The sequence below is a fragment of the Cervus elaphus genome, chromosome 19 (assembly GCF_910594005.1).
Source record: "Cervus elaphus chromosome 19, mCerEla1.1, whole genome shotgun sequence".
NCBI classification, from domain to species: domain Eukaryota; kingdom Metazoa; phylum Chordata; class Mammalia; order Artiodactyla; family Cervidae; genus Cervus; species Cervus elaphus.
The window spans coordinates 3,863,354-3,883,749 of NC_057833.1; the positions used below are offsets into that span (position 1 = coordinate 3,863,354).

Consider the following 20,396-nt stretch of genomic DNA (forward strand, 5'->3'; position numbering starts at 1 on the left):
AAAATCCATTACACTGCCTCGTAGACTTTCTGGATAAAACAAAATAAATTCTCACTGTTTTAAGTGACATATCTGGGGGAAGGATAGGAACTGGTAGACTGTTTTATCAAGTTACTGTTTTTAGCACAGTCCACAGGAAAAATAACATTTAATAATTTTAAGACCTGTTTTGGGGGATTCCCTGGTGGCCCAGTGAGTGCTTTCACTGCCGAGGATCCTGGTTTGATCCTTGGTTAGGAAACTAAGATTCCATGAGCATGTGCCCCCCTCCCCAAAACAAAACAAAAACCTGTTTTTTGGGGTTTTTTTAGGCTTCAGTTTCCATTAATGCAAATAGAATTTTTTTTTAATTTTTAGCTTATGTGTATTTAAGTTTTGTAAATTTTCTTATGTCTAAAAATAATACATACTAATAATGTGTGCATAATAATACATACACAAAATAATACATAACAGATTCATCAATACAGAAATGATTAAAAAGCAAAAGCCTTTTCCTGGTTCCACTCATAGAGCTTTTTGTGTTCATACAAAAAGGTGTACATACTATACATTTATTGATTCTAAAGTGAAGTTACTCAGTCATTTCCAACTCTTTGCGAACCCGTGGACTGTAGCCTGCCAGGCTCCTCCATCCATGGAGTTTTCCAGACAAGGATACCCCCATGTTGATATATTAATTCTAAGATTCTAAGTCCCATATTGATTCCAAGATGCATTTTATTACCCCATGTTTTAACATATCTGAAATTGGGATGTCTCTTTCACTTGTTATCTGCTAGATGGTGATCATGATGGAGTTTTCCTCACAGGAAGTTTGGTCATAGCTGTTCATGTTGTCTTCACTTCGGTTGAGTTATATACCCTGTTGCTGCCACATGGCTTGAGTTTAATTGCTGTTATAAGTGTCTTGAAAAGAACTGTGCTGTATGATTTGGCTTTAAGGCAAAAAGTTAGTTTGTGTGCAGAAAGGCGTAGGAAAGGCAGCAGGGAGCAAATTTAATATGAATGAAGTAAATATTGTTTGTGGGGAGGACAACCACAGTTCTCTTTCCTTGCAAAGTAAAACCCAAGCACTTTATGGAGTCAAGAAAGGGAATTATTCTTTGAGTAAGTGAAGGTATCCTGTGCTTTATTCCTGAAACATGTGCAAAAGCATTTTCTATCACAAGCCAGGCAATTCATTTAAGGCAAAGGAAGTTACCAAATCCTGTAGAATAGATGGTTGGTGTGACCAGTTCATGTACCGTACAGGACTATTTTAAGACACTGTGTCATAGCTTTAATTACTCAGTTCAGTTCAGTTGCTCAGTCGTGTCCAACTCTGTGACCTCATGGACTACAGCACGCAAGGCCTCCCTGTCCATCACCAACCCCCAGAACCTACTCAAACTCACGTCCATTGTGTCAGTGATGCCATCCAACTATCTCATCCTCTGTTGTCCCCTTCTCCTCCTGCCCTCAATCTTTCGCAGCATCAGGGTCTTTTAAAATGAGTCAGTTCTTGGCATCAGGTGGCCAAAGTGTTGGAGTTTCAGCTTCGGCATCCTTCCAGTGAATATTCAGGACTGATTTCCTTTAGGATGGACTGGTTGGATCTCCTTGCAGTTCAAGGGACTCTCAAGAGTCTTCTCCAACACCACAGTTCAAAAGCATCAATTCTTCAGCACTCAGCTTTCTGTGAGAGTCCAACTCTCACATCCATACATGACTACTGGAAAAACCAAAGCTTTGACCAGACGGACCTTTGTTGGTAAAGTTACAAAGTTACTCACTTCTTATAATTGAATTTGAAGACTTTGATAATACCTTTATGTGTTTATTCAGTGTTTTACATCTATTGATTTTGGTTTTTCTGTTTTAAACTATTAATATAATGTTTTATATTAATACATTTCAGATGTCAAACCATCCTGTATTTTTGGGAAAGCAATTTGCTGTTGTTGTTTTTTTTAATTGGTAGTTATTTTGTGAATGCCTTTTCAGTTTAATATGTATAGATTTATTTTATTCCTTTTAGTGATTCTGTTATTTTCCACTGAAAGAATATATTATACTTTCTTAAATGGCTGCCATTTGATGTGCGTGATATCTGGTTAAAAGCAATGTAAGAGGAAACATCTTTCTACATACACCTTTATATTCCCAGTCTAGTAATTCTATAGAATAAGTTCCTAGAAATGCTGTGCATTTTCATTGTTTGATGAAAGAAAATCAGTAGTTACTTTTTGAAAAGTATTTACTTGATTTAGAAATGTGAATCATTGTTGGAAAATATATCAACATGCTAACAATGGTTGTCTCTGGGGTAATGGACTTATGTGTGTGTGTGTGTGTTTTTTAAGTTTAATAGTAAAAATGGAATTTAAAAAAATGCTTAGGAAACCAAATACTACTTTCGTAGTTCTGGGATTGTGAGCAGTTGGCAGGTAGGAACTGTTGTCGTTGCCAGATAATTCATCTAGCGTTATGCAAAACATGGGGAGCAAATTCAAAAGGTGTTTATAGAAGTAAGTTGAATTCATTTTTTAACAGAGAGAAAACTTACTGCTAATTCTTTTTTTAGGGTTTTTTGATTAACTCAAAACCAGAGAATGCCTGTGAACCCATCGTGCCTCCGCCAGTAAGAGATAATTCATCTGGCACTTTCATCGTGTTAATTAGAAGACTTGATTGTAATTTTGATGAAAAGGTAATGTTTCCATTTTCATTTTTTGGTTACTGTTTGTTTAGCTTGCTAGTTTAAATTCTGTCTTGTTTCAGAAAGGATTTAAGAAACTTTACACAATTCATTCAGATTAAATAAAGGAGTAAGGTCAGAAAGAAAATGAGGAGACAATGAAAGACAAGGGTGAGTTTACTTAACCCATTCATTTGCTGTAAAATTTAAGCTTTTAGCTGCCAGTACAAAGAGGAAAACACCATCAGTTTTATGATTCGCAGTTTTACCTAATTACTGTTGGTTCTAACACTTTTCACGTGGTTATTGGCATCTTGAACTGTGGTTTGATAGTGGTCTTGCTTGATCTAACCTAGGAATGGAAATGCTAGTCTTTAGTTTTATGTCTTCAACCTCCAGTATGATTACAACTTCTGTATCTATATCTTTGTTGATACTGGGATTTCTCTTTTGTAATAAGCTGACTGTCACATGTATAAAGTTTGTCTCCATGAAGTGGGTTGTGCTGGCATTTCAAATAGTTAAAAGTTTGCCGTAGGACTTCCCTCACTATCATTAATTCAGCTCTAAAGATGTGAGATTTTAAGGTTTGTTTTTTGTTTTTCTATTCTTTTTTTATTATTATTATTTTTTTAACACTACCTTTAAAAATCTGTTTTTGGATTGTCTGCTTGTCAAGAGAGCCAGATTGAGGCCTGTTCCTTTTATTGAACTGTCTCACACCTGCGTGTCTTACGTGTGTCTTAGAGAGCAGACGTGGGATGTGTCATTTCATGTCCTGTGCATGCTCGATCTTAGATGATTTATCCGTTAAGTAAGAAAGGCTACTCTGACTCCTGCTGTGCCTGCCTTTTTGTCTCTGCTCGTTTCATTTCATGACAGAAATTACACCTCCATAATAAGCTTTTTAAATGAATAAAATAATAACTGTAAAGGAGCTTGAAAATGTAGAGCAGTTTGTAAATAATAAATGTTGTTATATTGTATATTATTTCCAAATTTAAACTCTCAGTTGCCTTTAAATGGGAAATAGAGCTTGAAGTCAAATGTATTAGATTTCCTTCTTTTTCTAATTGTTACGCTTTTGTAGTAGTTTGAATTTAAACCATTTTAAGATTTGATCTAGAACTAAACTATAATAGTTATAGATTGTCCCAGCAAAAATGAAATATTATTATAATATTTAATAATTTCATGCCACTAAGAAATGAACAGTAAGCTAATTCTGCTGATTTCAAGGTTTATTGCATCATTAAGGTATGTAATAGTTGTCTTAGTCCAGTCTTTGGTAATTCAAAACTACAATGCCTTTTATTTTTTTTAAGGTAACTTTCTTTTTAGGTGGGGATGGGAGGTATTGCACTATAACATTTAGGGAAATACTGTCATTAGATATTTATTTTGGGGGGTAAAACCCAACTCAGGAATGGATAGGAGGGCTTGTTCGTCCTCCGATCCCTTCAGTGAATCCTCATCGCGTGTCTGAGTATTTCTAATGGAATTTCGTGATTTAGCTAATATTCCAGCTCATCACTTTCCACTTCCTGTCTTGAATTTTGTGCTGTAGCCATATCACCTACTGAAATTTCTCAAATTGCTGTGTTTCTGTGCCTTCACACATGCTATTTTCTCTGTCCAAGATCTCGAAGATGACCTTTATCACCTATATTTCTGACCATTTCATTTGAGTGCTAGCTGAGACCGTTACCTCTTCTGGAATCCTTATTTTTCTTTCTCCCCTCCCTCGGGCAGAACAAATCATCCCAGCTCAATGTGCCTTTATATCTCTTTATCACATTGTTGTTTTTATTATATGTATTTCACTTATTTGCAGTCTTACTGTGTTTAGAGTTCATGTTTTAACTATATTTAAATATCTAATTTGTGTTATAGTGCATAGTAGGAGAGCAATAAAAGTTTGTTAAATCAAACTATGTAGTATAGTAAGTCTTCTACTTGTGTGTATAATGTATTCTTTAAAAGCACATGCATATAAAGAATATGTAAAAATGTTTTAATTGAGGATTCTAATCTTAGAAGGAAAACATTAAAATATTTATTATATAATTCATTGTGTAGACATAGTCTTAATGGATAAAGTTCTATTCTGTACATATTCCTTAATTTCGTTAATTTTCCTTCACAAATATACAGCAATGTATTATAGACATTTAAAATGAAAGATTTCTTACTCATATTATTTCTAATGATTTCTTTCAGTTATATTAAATTTACAAGACATTAATTTACTGAGGGAGACATATTGGTTGTATTCAAGATCTGTAAACAGACTGCATACATTTGAATCACATCTTTATCATTTATAGTAGTGTGATCTTAGACAAGTTATTTTTATTTCTCTGTGCCTCAATTTCTTTATCTGTAAAATAGAATTATAAATATTCCTGATATCATAGAATTGTTATAAGGATTAAAAGAAATAATCAGTGTTGAATGCTTGTCAGACATGCCTTGCACACAGCAACTAGGCAGTAGTTATTAACCATCAATGTTTTATTGATTTTTTCATTATTGATATAAAATAGAATAAAGGTAAAGATGACAAAGATGCTGACTGTACTAGGCTGAGAGGTCCTGTAATCTACTCTCTGCAAGCTGGATAGCTAGGGAAACCAGTGGTGTAATTCAGTTAGAGTCTGAAAGCCGGAGAACCAGGGGGTCTGATGGTATAATCCTAGAGTCCAGAGACCCAAAAACTAAGAGCTCTGAAGTTTAAGGGCAGGAGAATGTGGATGTCAAGAACAGAGAGAGGGAATTCATCCTTCCCTTCATCTTTTGTTCTGTTTGGAACCTCTAGGGATTTGATGATGCCTATTCACGTTGTTGAGGGTGGATCTTCTTTACTCAGTCTACTGAATGAAATAACAAACACTTCAAAAACCCCCTCACAGACACCTGCCTAAATATTTTACCAGCTGTCTGGACACCTCTTAGCCCAGTCAAATTAACACATGAATTCAGTTCTCACCTTTCAGAAACTAATCATTGGCTGATAAGTCACACTGTGATATAGTAACTCATGTCAACTGATGTGTAAAATTTTTAATTTGGTTTATAAAGGACAGTGTTGTCATGCCAGTGTGTAATGTATAAAAAATAAATTTCATAAATACACAAGCTTATGAATTACAGATCACCTGTCAAGGTAGGGTGAGTGGATAAAGTTAAAGTCATCATGATTGCTGGGAAAACAACTGGAATCTCATTCCAAAGAAAATTTCTTTTCTAATGGTGATCACTGGTGAATAGGCTCTTAGCTTTATTAGCTATAATCTTCAGATCAGAAATCCATGACTGTACTTTTTTGGCTTCCAAATTGATGATTAAGTTTTGTAGTAAGTATGTTACAGAAACCAATCATTTACAATTTATGTATGGTACTTCTCTTATGAATTGCAGTTAAATAGCTCTTTGTGGATGCTCAATAGTGGTTCATTCATGTGTAGCCACAATTTTTTATGAATAAATTGACTTAAGAAAATAGTTAGAAAAAGAGCTCATTTTCTTATTCCTGATGCAACATGCGGACCGAGTACTGACAGAAGCTTAATTCAGCGCCATACTGTATGCTACAGGATATTGAGAATAGTTACAAGGTGGTTTTTTTTGTTATGCCTCCTATACAAAGTGATACCCAAATTATCTCAGACAAATGAGAATTGGCACCATCTTACAGAGCTTTCTTTGGTGAAAGGAGCCCTTTCCATTGTAGATAGCAGAAGAGAAAAGAAGTAAAAAATAAAATTCTCTTAAGATACTTCAAATGATAATGGTGGTGGGTATTTCAAGGTTTACTTATTATAAATCTTTAGACTTTTTTTTTTGAGGAAGAGCATTATGCTGTAATTAAAGAAACCTAAACTTCTCTTGTTCTCTCTTAAAGGTAAATGAGTGAAAGCTGTATGTTACAATAAAGGAGATGACAGATTTTCTATGCAAACTATCCCAAGTGGTTTGTGACTCAGGGTAGCTAATAAGATGCTGAAATGCAATTAACAGTTTTTGGAAGGTAGAAAATTGAATTGTTTGTAACATTTAAAAATAGAGTACTGTTTTAATTTTTTTTTTTTTAATCTTTTGTCAAGAGAAGCACATTTGAGCCTTTTAGTCTTCTTGCCCTGGAGAGATAATAGCAGAACCCATACTCAGAATTAGTATTTGGATATGTGGTGTGTCCAGAAGGCCGGTAATAACTATTGATTACATGCCAGCTGCTTAACGTGAGAACAGTCACTTTTACTCACACTGACAAAAACTGCATCTTCTGAAAAACCCAGCGCTTTAGAGGAAAAGCAGAACAATCTTACTTTGTTTATCTTTATTCACTTGTGCCTCACTGTGACAAAATATAAGTGTTTGGAAATGTTAGCTTGTGGTGAGTGTTTGAAATTAGGGAAACATTTCTGGGTTTCTGGTAAATAAATTAAGGCTTTATTAAATCTTCTAGTTAGAAAAATGACTTCATAGCATTCTGAGGCAGAGAGGTCTCAAAAGACTTGAATTGGCATCCCAGTGGGAAATAACATTTAAAAATTTTTGTAGAAATACTTGGTTATTTCAAGAACATTAAAATAATCACTTAAAATAGAACTTTTGTAAGCTACACAAATTTCTGTGTTCATAGCCAAAAAATCAGTAGTTGTCAAAAATCTGTTGCCATTGCAGTCCGAAATGTTTTTACCTTGTGGTTTTAATGCTAAGTCAACTTCTTCAAATAGTCAATTTGCTTTATTTCAACTGAGCTCAAGGGAAGCTTGGTAAACAGAATGGTGTAGTGCACGTACTTCTGTTGAATCTTACTACCACTTAATGCGCTAGTGAGTATTTTCGAAAAATGTAGCTAGCTGCAGGAGGCTGAAAGGACTCAGATATTATCCCCGCCATATTTCAGGGAGGCGGTTCGTTAGATGGAGTTACATTTGGATGGTAGATGAATACAATCCAAGGAATACGTTGGTACTCGTTTCTGTTGGAATGTGACTTTTGCAAAACCCAGCTGGGGCACAAACCCCTACTTGACCTGACTTCTGTCTCTGTCTGAAGTCAGGTCACATCTGTACCTTGCCTGTCCCCTTACCTCAGCCTCTAAGAACCTACAAGGCGCGGTGGGTGCAGAGCAGTCTCTTCCCCTGTCCTGGTCTCTCCCTTGCCCTTCATGTGAGTATCTTCCCTCGCTTGTCTGCCTGGCTTGTTTCAGGTCTAAGATGAAGTCTCATCTCCTTTCTGAAACCTTCCCTAATCTTCAAGGCAGAGCAGATCACTTCTTTTATATATTGCTTATTTAATCCTCTGTGCGCCTCTATGAGGGAAAAGATCATGTTTTTGTTTCTACAACTCAAATTCCTAATACATTGTGTGGCACTTGGTAGATGATTAATAAATATTTGCTGAATTTAGAAAATTTAGAAAATCCTAATGGCTTTAAATTTAAGTAGATTATGGAATAAACAGTATCATTGGAACATTCTGTCAGCTTCATGTTCATTTCACTTAATGTTCTTGGAATGCCCTTGGAAGTATTTCTAAATCTAGATAGTCATGTATCCCACATTTTTCTCTGGGTCTAAATACTTTATGATAATTTAAAAATTAACATAAACATTTTTGGATTATTTGTGTGATCTTATTATAATAACTAATAAAAATTTTGGAGTGAAATTCTGTCATCTTACAAAATAGGCATCTAGATTTTCTTTCTATGCTTACCTTTCATTCTCCTCTCTCAGGCCTCCAGGCTGATACAGTATATGGTATTCTCAGAATTGCACTTTTATTTCAGTAGTACTAAGCAAGTAGATATGAACTTAAATAGAAGTTGAACTCGTATATTAAAGTCATCAATAATATCATTATTTAAATTTTCTTACTCTTTTCTGTATTTCTACAAAGTAAAATCTATAGTGTTTGTTGCTAATCTACATTGGAATCCTGTTTAAAAGATATCACTAAAGAAACATGTTAAGTAATACTCGGGAGATGGAAGCATTTCTACCCATGTAGGAGTCAAACAGCCCTGTGCTACTAGGGCATTCATTTATTCATTTCTTTCCTTCTTCCACCCTTTGGTAAAAATATCTGTGTGTTAATAATTAGGTTCCTTTATATGCAAATTCAGTCAGTATTAAAACAGCAAAACAAATTCTCTTCTTTTACAAAGAAAGTAATATTTAATGAAAGAAAAAGCTGAAAAACAGTATATTACATGTACTTTACCCTAACCCAGTGAAAGCATATAATGCCAGTAACTTCATTTACATAGCTCTTCAACACACATTGTTTTATTGGAAGTATAGTTGATTTACAATATTATGCTGGTTTCAGGTGTACAACACAGTGACTGAAAACTTTTAAGAATTATACTCCCATCTAACGTTATTGTAGAACATTAGCTTTGTTTTCCTGTGCTGTACCATATATGTTTGTTGCTTCCCTGTTTTAATCCCATATCCCTGTCTGGCCCCTTCCCTCTCTCCAGTGGTAACTACTAATTCTATTTGTGGATCCGTGTCTGTTAATGTTTTGTTACATACATTCGTTTCGTTGTTGAGATTCCACACATAAGCAATAACATAAAGGATTTGTCTTGTTCTGAGTTATTTCACTAGCATTACACTGTCTAGGACCACCCATGTTTTGCAAATGGGACAATCTCATTCTTTTTCATTTTCAGTTGTATACTGTATCTTCTTTAGCCGTTCATCTACTGATGGACGTTTAGGTTGCTTCCTTGGCTGTTGTACCTTGGCTCTTGTAAATAATTCTGCTGCAAACATTGGGATGCATGTATCTTTTCAAATTAGTGTTTTCATCTTCTTCAGATATATTCCCAGGAATGGGATTGCTGGATCATATGGTAATTTTATTTATAGTTTTTTGAGGAGCTTCCATAGTGTTCTCTATAGTGGCTGAACGAGTTTACATTCCCACCAACAGCATATGAGGGTTCCCTTTTCTGTACACCGTCGACAGCATTTGTTACTTATAAACTTTTTGATGATAGCCATTCTGAAAAAAGGGGCTTCCCTGGTAGCTCAGCTGGTAAAGAATCTGCCTGTAATGCTGGAGACCTGGGTTTGATTCCTGGGTAGGGAAGATCCCCTGGGGAAGGGATAGGCTGCCCACTCCAGTATTCTTGGGCTTCCCTGGTGGCTCAGCTGGTAAAGAATCCGCCCGCAGTGCGGGAGACCTGGGTTCGATCCCTGAGTTGGGAAGATCCCCTGGAGAAGGGAACGGATACCCACTCCGGTATTCTGGCCTGGAGAATTCCATGGACTCTATAGTCCATGGGGTCCCAAAGAGTCAGACATGAGAGACTCACTTTCACCTTTCATTCTGACAAACGTTAGGTGATACCTCATAGTGGTTTTCATTTGCATTTCCCTCATAATTAGCTGTGTTGAGCATCTTTTCATGTACTTCTTAGCCATTTGTATGTCTTCTTTGGAAAAATGTCTAGTAAGGTCTTCTGTCCACTTTTCAATTGAGTTCTTTGTTTTTGATACTGAGTCGTATGCATGGTTTATATACTTCAGATATTGACCCCTTATTGATCATATCATTTGCAAATATTTTCTCCCACTCAATGGGTTATCTTTTTGTTTTAGCAGTGATTTCCTTTGCAATGCAAAAATCTTGTTTAATTCAGTCCCATTTGTTTATTTTTGTTTTGTATATCTTTTATCTTAGAAGGAAAATCCAAAACAACATTGATCTGATTTATGTCAAAGAATATTCTGCTTGTGTTGTCTTCTAGGAGTTTTATGATTTGAGGTTTTAAATCTAGGTCTCAAATCCTTTTTGAGTTTATTTTAGTATATGGTATGAGGGATGTTCTAATCTCATTGTTCTATTTTTTCAAATTTTCCCAGCACCAATTATTTATGAGACTATCTTCTCCATTGTATATTCTTACCTCCTTTGTCATAGATTCCACACACATTGTTTCCTTTAAAATAAAGTTATTCAGATTATTCTGGTATACACTGAATGAAGAATGTCTAGTTAAGGAAGATGGAATCTAAAGGAAGAGAGAAAGATGGCTTATGTCACTGAATTCCTTTTAGTGAGAGTGAAAACATCATCAGGGTCTAATACTATCTTCAGCGAAGTAGCTCTTCCCAGTGTGTACTGTAGTGATTCTGAAATATGTGCAGGAAAGAGTGATGTTGGATTTAATCTTGGTAGGATTGCCTGCCACAGCTCTGGGTCTTATTTCCACAGTTGCTGATTCCCTACTGTACTGTAGTGTTTGCAGAAATTTTTATCCTATAGATAGAAATAACAGTTTTTACATTAAACCTGAATTGCCTACTGTTGTTCCATTCTCATCTTCATTGCTTTGATCATTTGAGAAAGAAATTTTGCTTCTTAATTTCTCCTTCCTTCTTCAGATGAAAGAACATAGGCACATTTTGACAGTCGTCTCTGCCCTCTAAGTCCCTTATGAGTTTCCTTACTTCATCTCTTTCCCTTGTAGGGAACAGTTTCTTCCCCTGTGCCAGACATCCAGCTTGGGGAAAGTGTAGTTTGTGTCCAGGCTAAGGGTTGAGTTATTGTTGCTTTCTGCTGGCAATTCTGAGAGAAAAGAAAAATCAGTTTTCCAGAGGATTTTTTTTTCCAGTTGGCATTTGAAAACACTTAGAAGCAGCATTACACCACATTTCCTGCAGAGGATCTGTGGAGGTTGGGCAGTAACGTGGTGCTCCAGTTCTCAGCCGAGACCTGGGAGTGTGCCAGAGCCCACTGGACAGCGGGCTGCACAGACGAGGCCAGGCCCTCAGCCACCCAGCGGCTGTGTGACGCGCAGTCACCGTCTGTGTTTTCAACACAGCATAACACGGAAAAGCTGCTCACACTGTATGTGTGTACAATGTAAGTTTCAATTTAAATGGTAAAATAAATATCTGCGCACTCACTATTCAGCTTAAGAGAGACCTGTTACTTACTAACGTTAATTAGTTAATGTTGTTAATTACTTTAACCAGGCTTCATTGGAGACTTTGTTAGGTAAATCTTATATGTTTTATTTCATTTACAGATTATGTTAGACTTGTACTAATAGCCTGTTTCGTGAAGGAGCTTCCTGTTTGGAGAATTTTTATGATAATTTCAGATATTTTAATAAAATGACGTTAAGTGTACCACAAAGTGACTGCTAATTAAAGCTGCTCATTTTCTGTCCTGTGTTTGAAAAGTTGTGATAAGAAAGATTCTTGGCTGAGGCCAGAGCAAATCCCAGCCAGCATTACTGTGCATTTCCTATTTCTTTACTAGAGATTCTTTCTTTTTGCCCCATAATATTTTTTCCCCCTCTTGCTTGATTCTAGCCTAAGAAAAAAAACCCATGGGTGTATCTTTTCTCACTTCAGTTTTTTGGGAGTAGGACTTATATTTTTATGCAGATCTGTGTGCTGAGCTTACAGTATAGAGCCTAGAGCCCCAGAATGAGTAGGCCTTAGGGGGAGGCGGGTGCTCAAGAGATCTGTCACCAGGGGGCGCTGAGCACCAGAAGTCGCATCCTGACTGCCTTGCCAGTTATTTTTCCACTGCAGTATGAGCCTTTGTCTTTACTTGGAAATTCCTAGCAGGCTGATAGCAAGTTTAGATTTATCCTTCTGTTTCACAGTAATTTCTTCCGAAAAACTTTACTAACCGTGGTGACTGGGTTAAAATGGAGCTACTGCTGTTGTTGGGATGAGAAATAAGATTTGATTGGAATATGAATCCTATTAGTATCTAAAAAATAGGAACTTAGTTTGGACCCTTCATTTTAATATGCACTTTAATATACATAGATAACTAGAGGATATTTTATGGATACTTTTGTTAAATTTAAATTGCGATTCTCTAAATATTTAGGCAGCTTTTAACTAATATAGTTTAACTGGTATAGTTCATTATATAAAAGTTTTTTAAAGAAAAGCTTCTTTTTTTTTCATTTATTTTTATTAGTTGGAGGCTAATTACTTTACAATATTGTAGTGGTTTTTGTCATACATTGACGTGAATCAGCCATGGATTTACATGTATTCCCCATCCCGATCCCCCCTCCCACCTCCCTCTAAGAAAAGCTTCTTAAATAGCAAGCATCAGAAATAGCTATGTAAAGGTTTATTTGGGTTTTTTTAATGACACCAAGAGAAAAGCATCAGTTTTAGTTTTAATCTTTAGTACTAATCACGTGCTAGGTATAATATTAAAACTACATTGGAAACCGCCACGTTCAATGACCTATACATTAATGACTTTGATTTTGTGATGGTATGTTACACAATAATATTGTTGGAAAAGCACAATCTACTTTCTGATTGCAGACAATCTACAGAACATTAAAAACTCACTATATGGGTTTCAAACTTTTTTGACTGCAACCTATATTAAGAAATTTATTTTTACACATGTCCCCCTAGTATATATACAGCGCACAGCCTATAATAAAGTTTTATAAAACAGTACTTACCTATATTAGCTAAAATACTTTGGTATATGAAATTTCCTTTTATTAAAAAAAGTTCACCCAGGTTCACTAAATTATTTTATCTATAATGTTCAGTACCCTCAATATTTACAATTGCATTCCCATGTACAAAGATTGACTTTAAAACCTGTCACTGGGATAGAACATAAGATCCTTAAGTAATTTTTAAAGTTCCATGGATTCTGGTTTGTTTTCTGGTCTACTTGAAACGAGTAAGTGTGGCTTTGCTGATTTTGCACATTTTACCAGCCCTGCCCCCCAAATTTTCTAATGAAACAAATTCAATTTATCTCTCAGCCTAAATAAGAAATAAACTTGTATGTTTGTAACATGCCATTTATCAAAAGGTCAATGCTCTCAGTATGTAACCTAAAATAAAAGAAGGAAACATGCCTTTGTACCACCATAATGTCATAAAATTCCAGCTTTTAAAACCATGTACTTTTCCTGATGACTTTTTCTTGGAACTTTTTCTGTACTTTTTTTGTTTTTTTTTAAGAATAGAATTCTAATCAGGTTTTCTCCTTTGTTTCTGTATTGTAGAAAAGAATGTAAGAGTGGAGCAAGGTTAATGACTACTAGTAGTCTGAATACAGAGAGAGGAAGTGACACTGGCAACTTGAGGAGAAAAACCAGCTAGGATCTAGTAAAGCATGTTCATGATGATCCCAAGTCATTGGAAAAGGTCAAATCACATTTGTTGTCTTTTAACTGAGACAGCTAGGAAGATGCAAAATATTTCAGAAAAATTTTTTATTCGCTTCATGACTGAAGTAAAATTTTTGGTATGTTTTTAAGGGGGAACTAAGCCATAAATACAAAGAAATTGCATTTTTATGGCATATGTCTTTCTGGGTAGGACTGGATAGATAGTTACCTTAGTTATGATTTAGTTTGACTAAGTAAGTAATTTATGTGAGAGACTCTTCTAGGCTGGAGATCTATGCTAGTGAACAAGATGGTTCCTTAGGAAACATGAAGTCTGGCGTTCAAAGTGCTCTGACTGTTATTTTATCAGATCTCTTATTTTTCAAGGTGATGTCAGGATTAATTTTCTGATAATTAATGCTTTTACTGACACACATGAAACAATGATCTTCTGTTAATTTTTAAGGTAATACTTTAAATTATCACAAATTTAGTTTTCTAGTATTGTGATTTCTATTAAGACAGCAGGACTTTGGTTTTATTATATTTTTGAGAACATGCTGAGATTAGTGTACATTTATGTCATTTAATGAACTATGGAAGTTGAAAATTACTCTGTGTAAGGTTAATTATGTGACATTGGCTTGATTAAAATGTATCAGGTTGTCAAAGTACCCAGATGGGTATTAAAAAAATAACTTATTCAAGACAAAAGCTTGTGGTGTATATAATAACAAAGATGAAAACAGACGTATCCTGCAGAAGTTAACATTGTTAATAATTCCCAAGTATTGATATTTTGTCTTTATTTTAAGAGTTGAATCTTTTATGTCTTATTCCTCTCTTTCCTACAGCAGCGTTCTCCTCCATGTTCACAAAATACAGTTACCACACTTAGGAAATTTATTATTGATAATTGATAAATAACTATAATAATATAGAGTATTAGTATATATGTTATATGTGTGTGTGTGTGTGTGTGTGTATACATAATTAGTATCCTATCTGATAATATGGAGTACATACCCTTCTGCAGGGAAGCAGATTGAGAGCAAGAAGAAAATACAGTGCTTTTTGATCACTGAAGGTATCACTTGATTGAATGGGAGTGCAAGAATATCTTGTGATTCTCTTCCTGGTGTTAATTAAGCAGTGAAATTACATCTCTAGGTAGATATATTTTTCTTATTGATACATAAGCCAGAATAGCGGAGCTTCCCTAATATTTATTATGTTTTTCTCTGCCTCTGTTCCTTCTTTTTTTGGCCCTGCTGTGCTGCAGATGGGACTCTGCCCCCCCACCAGAGATCAAACCCGGCCTCTCCGTATTGGGAGCCCAAGTTTTCACCCCTGGACTACCAGGGGAGTCCCTGTAGTTCTAGTCTTATTACTTCTTTAGTGAATAAAACTGTAAGTCATCACTGAAATTCCCCTCTAGATCACGTTTTGGTTTTGTTTTTATTGGAGTGTAGTTGATTTACAATGTTGTGTTGTTAATTACTGCCATATAGCAAAATGACTCAGCTATACACATACATTCTTCTCCATTCTGGTTTATCACAGGATATTGAATATAGTTCCCTGTGCTCTACGGGAGGGCCTTGTTGTTTATCTAGTCTGTATACACCAGTTTGCATCTGCTGATCCCCAAGTCCCCATCCATCCCTGTCCTACCACTCTCCCCCTTGGCAACCACTAATCTATCTTCTGTGTCCCTGATTCTGTTTCTGTTTCATAGATGGGTTCATTTGTGTCATATATTAGATTCCACATATAAATCACGTATTTTAATTCTGCATGAATTACAGGCTGAAATATTTCAGTATAGTATTTTCTTTCAGCTTCCCAATTAAAATGAATGACCTTTTAACACTTAATGAAAATGTTGCAATAATGAACTAAAGGCTGTATTATCATTCAGATTAGAAGAGGATATATTGTAAATGGCTACTATTCTCAAACATCTTTTGCCTGGCACCTGAAGGCAGATAACATCAGAAACACGGGGCATCTGTAAGGATGCATGTACGGTGGTCGTGGAGTATCGTCTGTCTGTCTGAAATAATCCTGGTTTTTAGCTTGCCTTTTCACTGTTGTTCAAACATTAAAATTATTCTTCATGCAAGGGAAAGATAACACTAGAATTCAGTTAAAGACTTCAGAACTTTAAATTTCAAATAAAAAAATGTTCCAAGTGTGTCTCATTTTACATGAACATCCAGACAACTGTCTGATAGAATAATGAGGTTCTTTTCATGGTTCTCTTTCATCAAGAAAAGTCACCTCATAACATTTTTAGCATTCTTGCAGGTATATACCTAGAAATAAGTATACACAGATCTGCTTATTTGTAGTGTATCCTCTCAGGGGAAAATTAAAGTGTACTTAAATTTAGTTCATGTATAGAACTTAAAGGACGTTGAAGACTGTAAGATATATAAAACTGTGAATGTTTTATTACAAGTTTAATTATTTTCCACAACCAGGTAGCGATCTTTATTCCAGATATTTGTTGAATGAATTAATTTGCTGAAAATATGTAAATTTAAACCTCAGGTCCTGATATTTTATATTCTACCCACCTAGGAAATCTGTATATAGAAACCTCCCTACCTCTCAAATTTAGTGAGCTCAGAACCATTCTCTTCTTCCTCATGAAAACAAACTCTCTTGCTCAGCTTTCCCATTTTTGGTTAAGTACATTCCTAAGTTTCCTAAATTCAAAAAAATTGGTTTTGAAGAAGAATGAAAATATTGTTCTTTCACATCATTGCAGTCATCCTGCCTTGTCACAACGGCTTCCAAATCTTCAGTCTGTCTTCTCCAAATCAAAGTATTACCAGATTGTTCTAAAACATTGTCTTAGCCATGTCACCTCCTTATTCAAGTGCCTGTTGTGAACTCTTAAGGTTCCTGGTGACTCAGATGGTAAAGAGTCTGCCTGCAATGCGGGAGACCTGTGTTCGATCCCTGGTTGGGAAGATCCCCTGGAGAAGGGAATGGGAACCCTTAACAGGGAAGACCCACGTCTACTTTGCTGAATAGCCTTCAAGATACAGTACTGTCTGTCCTTTCTCCCCGTCTCTCTAACCTCTGACTCTCCAACAGCAACTGTGAAATTTAACAGCAATGACAGTAATCATAACTAGCACTTATTTAATATGTGGCAGGCACTGTTTAAGCACTATTTTAAGTGCTTTCCATATATTAAGCAATTTAATCCTCAGAATGACTCTTTAAGTTGGGTGTATTATTATGCTCATTCTACTGAAGTTATTTGCCTAAGTTTATACAGCTTGTATATAACAGAGTCAGAATTTGAATCCAAATAACCTCCTTCTAAGAGTATAGTTTTAACTCCTTTGCTGGAATTAGAGAGTCTTCCTTTCTGTAACACTCTTTTTCACTTATTAAGGTCCTTCTTTGTGTTTTGTTTTTAATATGCCTTGCTCAGTCCTGCCTTTTGCCTTGTTATTTCTGTCTTCCTCTCACATGAGAAATTTCCCCACAACTCTTTCCTGTTAATGCAGATTTCATCTCTTTATTAAAATGTTTCAGGTCCTATAAAATCTGCCATAGGTACTTCAATATAACTTTTCCCTCTCTAAGTTTTTATAAACTGTACCACACTATTTGAGCACTTTTCTTTTTGGCTTATACTCTGATTTGTGTATGTTTTATTTTGCCCATAAGATTTTAAGATTAATGTCTTGTGAGTTTTGATACTTTCTTAGTATCAAAGAAAGTAATCCCTTAAAGTGATCTCTTTCTTAATCCCTCTTTTTAGACATTTGTAAAATGTTAAATAAGGTTAGTGATCCTGTTTCTCATTCTGATTTCATTGGGAAACTCCATGCTTCTCTAGCTAACCAAATAAAATTGTTTTCAAATCTCAGCTCTGCCTAAGTGTGACCTTAGGGTATTTTCGTTTACCCGTCTTTATTCCTTTCTAGAATATTGAAAAGAATATCTATATGGTAGAGTTCTATCAGATATTAGAGAGAATATATGTAAGGCACCAGCACATAGAGGCTTCTTTTATTCATAGATGTAGCCTTTGGTCTGGAACCTTGTATATATTCTATCAACAGTTCCCTCCACCTCCTCATGCCTGCGTGTCCCTTAAAAAATTCCTACTTATGATCATCTTGACAGCACAGTGAATTCTTTATTCTTACAAGGTCTGTTTATGAGTGTCAGTATCACCAGTTTGTCCAGTCTGGAAATAAGATGGACTGTTATTTCATTCCCAGGATTCCTTTTAGAACCTGTCTCATTGAAGGTTCTTCCGTTACCAGTCTGCTGTTTTCTTGTATACTGGCTGTTTATAATAACAAGTCGGCGGTCCCACATCTCTTTAAAATTTGTGATTAGGTGCTACCTGGTCTACATAATTCAGTCGCAGTTAGTTGGTTGATCAGATGTAAACTAGTACATTCAGCACCGTTTGGGTCTCCTTAAAAAGGCACATTTGCAGTTCAACTCAGAAGGTCTCTTTGTGCAATTTTCTGTTTGGTGGCTATTTTGAAATTTAGGTTTGTTCACTGTGCCTGCTTTTTATTAACGAATCTTTGAGTTCTCTGCTTCCACCTGACAACATATTTGAGATTGCACTTTATGAATGTGAAACCTTGCACATGCTTACTGATGATTTAGGCCTTGTTTCTGCTTCCTGTGTTTTTGAAAATACCAGCTGCTGCATAGTTTTAAAAATCTAATTTAATTTGACTGACACATGATTTTTGCAGTTCATAACATGAATATATTCTCCTTGTTTGTATTCGTAAGCCCATTGGTCCATATGTTAATGTGTTTCTTTGATTTAATTTCATTGCTTTATTTTAAAAATCAATAACAACAAAAGTCTTGGGGAAGCCTTCTTATTAAATTTTTGAAACATATTTCTATTTTCTGGAATTCACACTTGTGCTTACAAAACTCCTTCCTATTTTTAGTGGTTTTCTATTTTAAGAATTTTATTTTTTAATTAGAGAACAGCTTTTGATATTAATCTAATTTTATATTGTATTTATGGAACCAATTGCATTTTGGATGTGTGAAAGAAACACATTTCCTCAGTTGCTCAATGCACTTTTCAGAAACTACTGGCTAAATTTAGTTACACACACAGCAGATTGTTCTATATCAGTGATTTTTAACAATTTGCCGTTCAGGAAGCCTCTTTTAAGAGTCATGTTATTTTGTCCCTTCTTTACACATAGGCAACTGCAGAAGATTAAAGGACTCCATAAAGCCTTGTTTTATAAATGGGGTAGTATGTATAATGCATAAATATAAGACACTATAGAAGATCTTTAAGAACATTATAACAGGTAGACATACCAAGTGGGAAGCAGCTATATGGGTGCCTGGGACAGCATGTGGACCAGGGCATTAGAGTAGGGCATGGAACAGGACAGGCTTCGTGGAGGTGATGGAATTTGAAGCCTGATTAGGCATTCAGAACCCAAAGGCTGTTCCAGGCAGAGATGGTAGCTTGAGCAAGTAGAGAGGCTAGAAGGTGCCTGACCTGTTTGGATGTCCAGGAGTATTGAGTCCCCGTGAGGATAATGATCGTTTCTGATTCACTTTTAAGTTCTGCATTGTGCCCAGCACACAGCACCTTACGTGGCATGTAAATTCAACAAATGTTTACTAAACTGGACTGTGTTGTTTTCACGTGCACTTTATCATGGTTCCTGGGACCACCTTTCTCTGTATCCTAACGTGTTGTCTCTTTGCTCACAAATACATATTTTTCAGGGAAGCAAGTCAAATCGTAATTTCAGTGACTTTGTGTATTAGTTGGCTTTACAAAGAAAAGTAAAACTTAAGTTTTATATAAGGAGAGAACAGCTTTTGATATAAATTTTGTATTTCTTAAATTGTATCTCTGGAAACACTTGCTTTTTGGATTTGTGAGAAAAACATTTCTCTGTAGTTACTTGTTTAGTGTTTTTAGGAACAATTAAATGGTCATTAAAGCATCAGATAAACTAATAGCAACCCCAACCAAGTATACTTTAGTTTAAATAAAAGCTAAGTGAAGTCTGTCCTGCTATGAAAATGTAATGAGTAAATAAAAGGTTAATATATAAGTAGCAGATAAGGTTTAGAAACTATTAAATCCTTCTTGAAAGATTTTTTTTTTCTCCCCTTGGAAAGCAATAAAATCTATGGGTAAAAGACTGTAGAGGTTGGCATTTTTAAAATTTTAGGTGGATAACAAAATCCACCTAAAATTAAAACATTCACACACAGGCAAAAAGTAGTAAACTTTTTTTTTTTTTTTTGGTTATTGGCTTTTCCTCGCATGACTACAGAACATTCCTTGTAACAGTTTTGTTGGTTGGTTGGTTTTCTTGTCATTATTCCGAACATTAGAGCAGTAGGTCCTATGTTGGTGAACTATTTATGCTATTTTGATTCATTAAAAAAACTTAGAGTCCCGGGTTTGATCCCTGGATCGGGAAGATCTCCTGGAAAAGGAAATGGCTGCCCACCCCAATATTCTTACCTGGAGTTCCATGGACAGAGGACCCTGACCGGCTGTAATCCATGGCGTTGCAC

The 20,396-nt window shown here is 35.5% G+C and overlaps 1 protein-coding gene across 2 annotated transcripts in view; it reads left to right on the forward strand.

Annotated features, from left to right (window-relative positions):
- RNF13 (ring finger protein 13) overlaps positions 1-20,396 on the forward strand; it is a 111,842-nt gene that overhangs the window by 51,852 nt on the left and 39,594 nt on the right. For both annotated transcript variants that reach the window (XM_043873563.1, XM_043873564.1), the window contains one exon: positions 2,567-2,692. In XM_043873563.1, the coding sequence (XP_043729498.1) occupies positions 2,567-2,692 (126 nt within the window). Of the gene's footprint in view, positions 1-2,566; positions 2,693-20,396 lie in introns of those variants that run through there.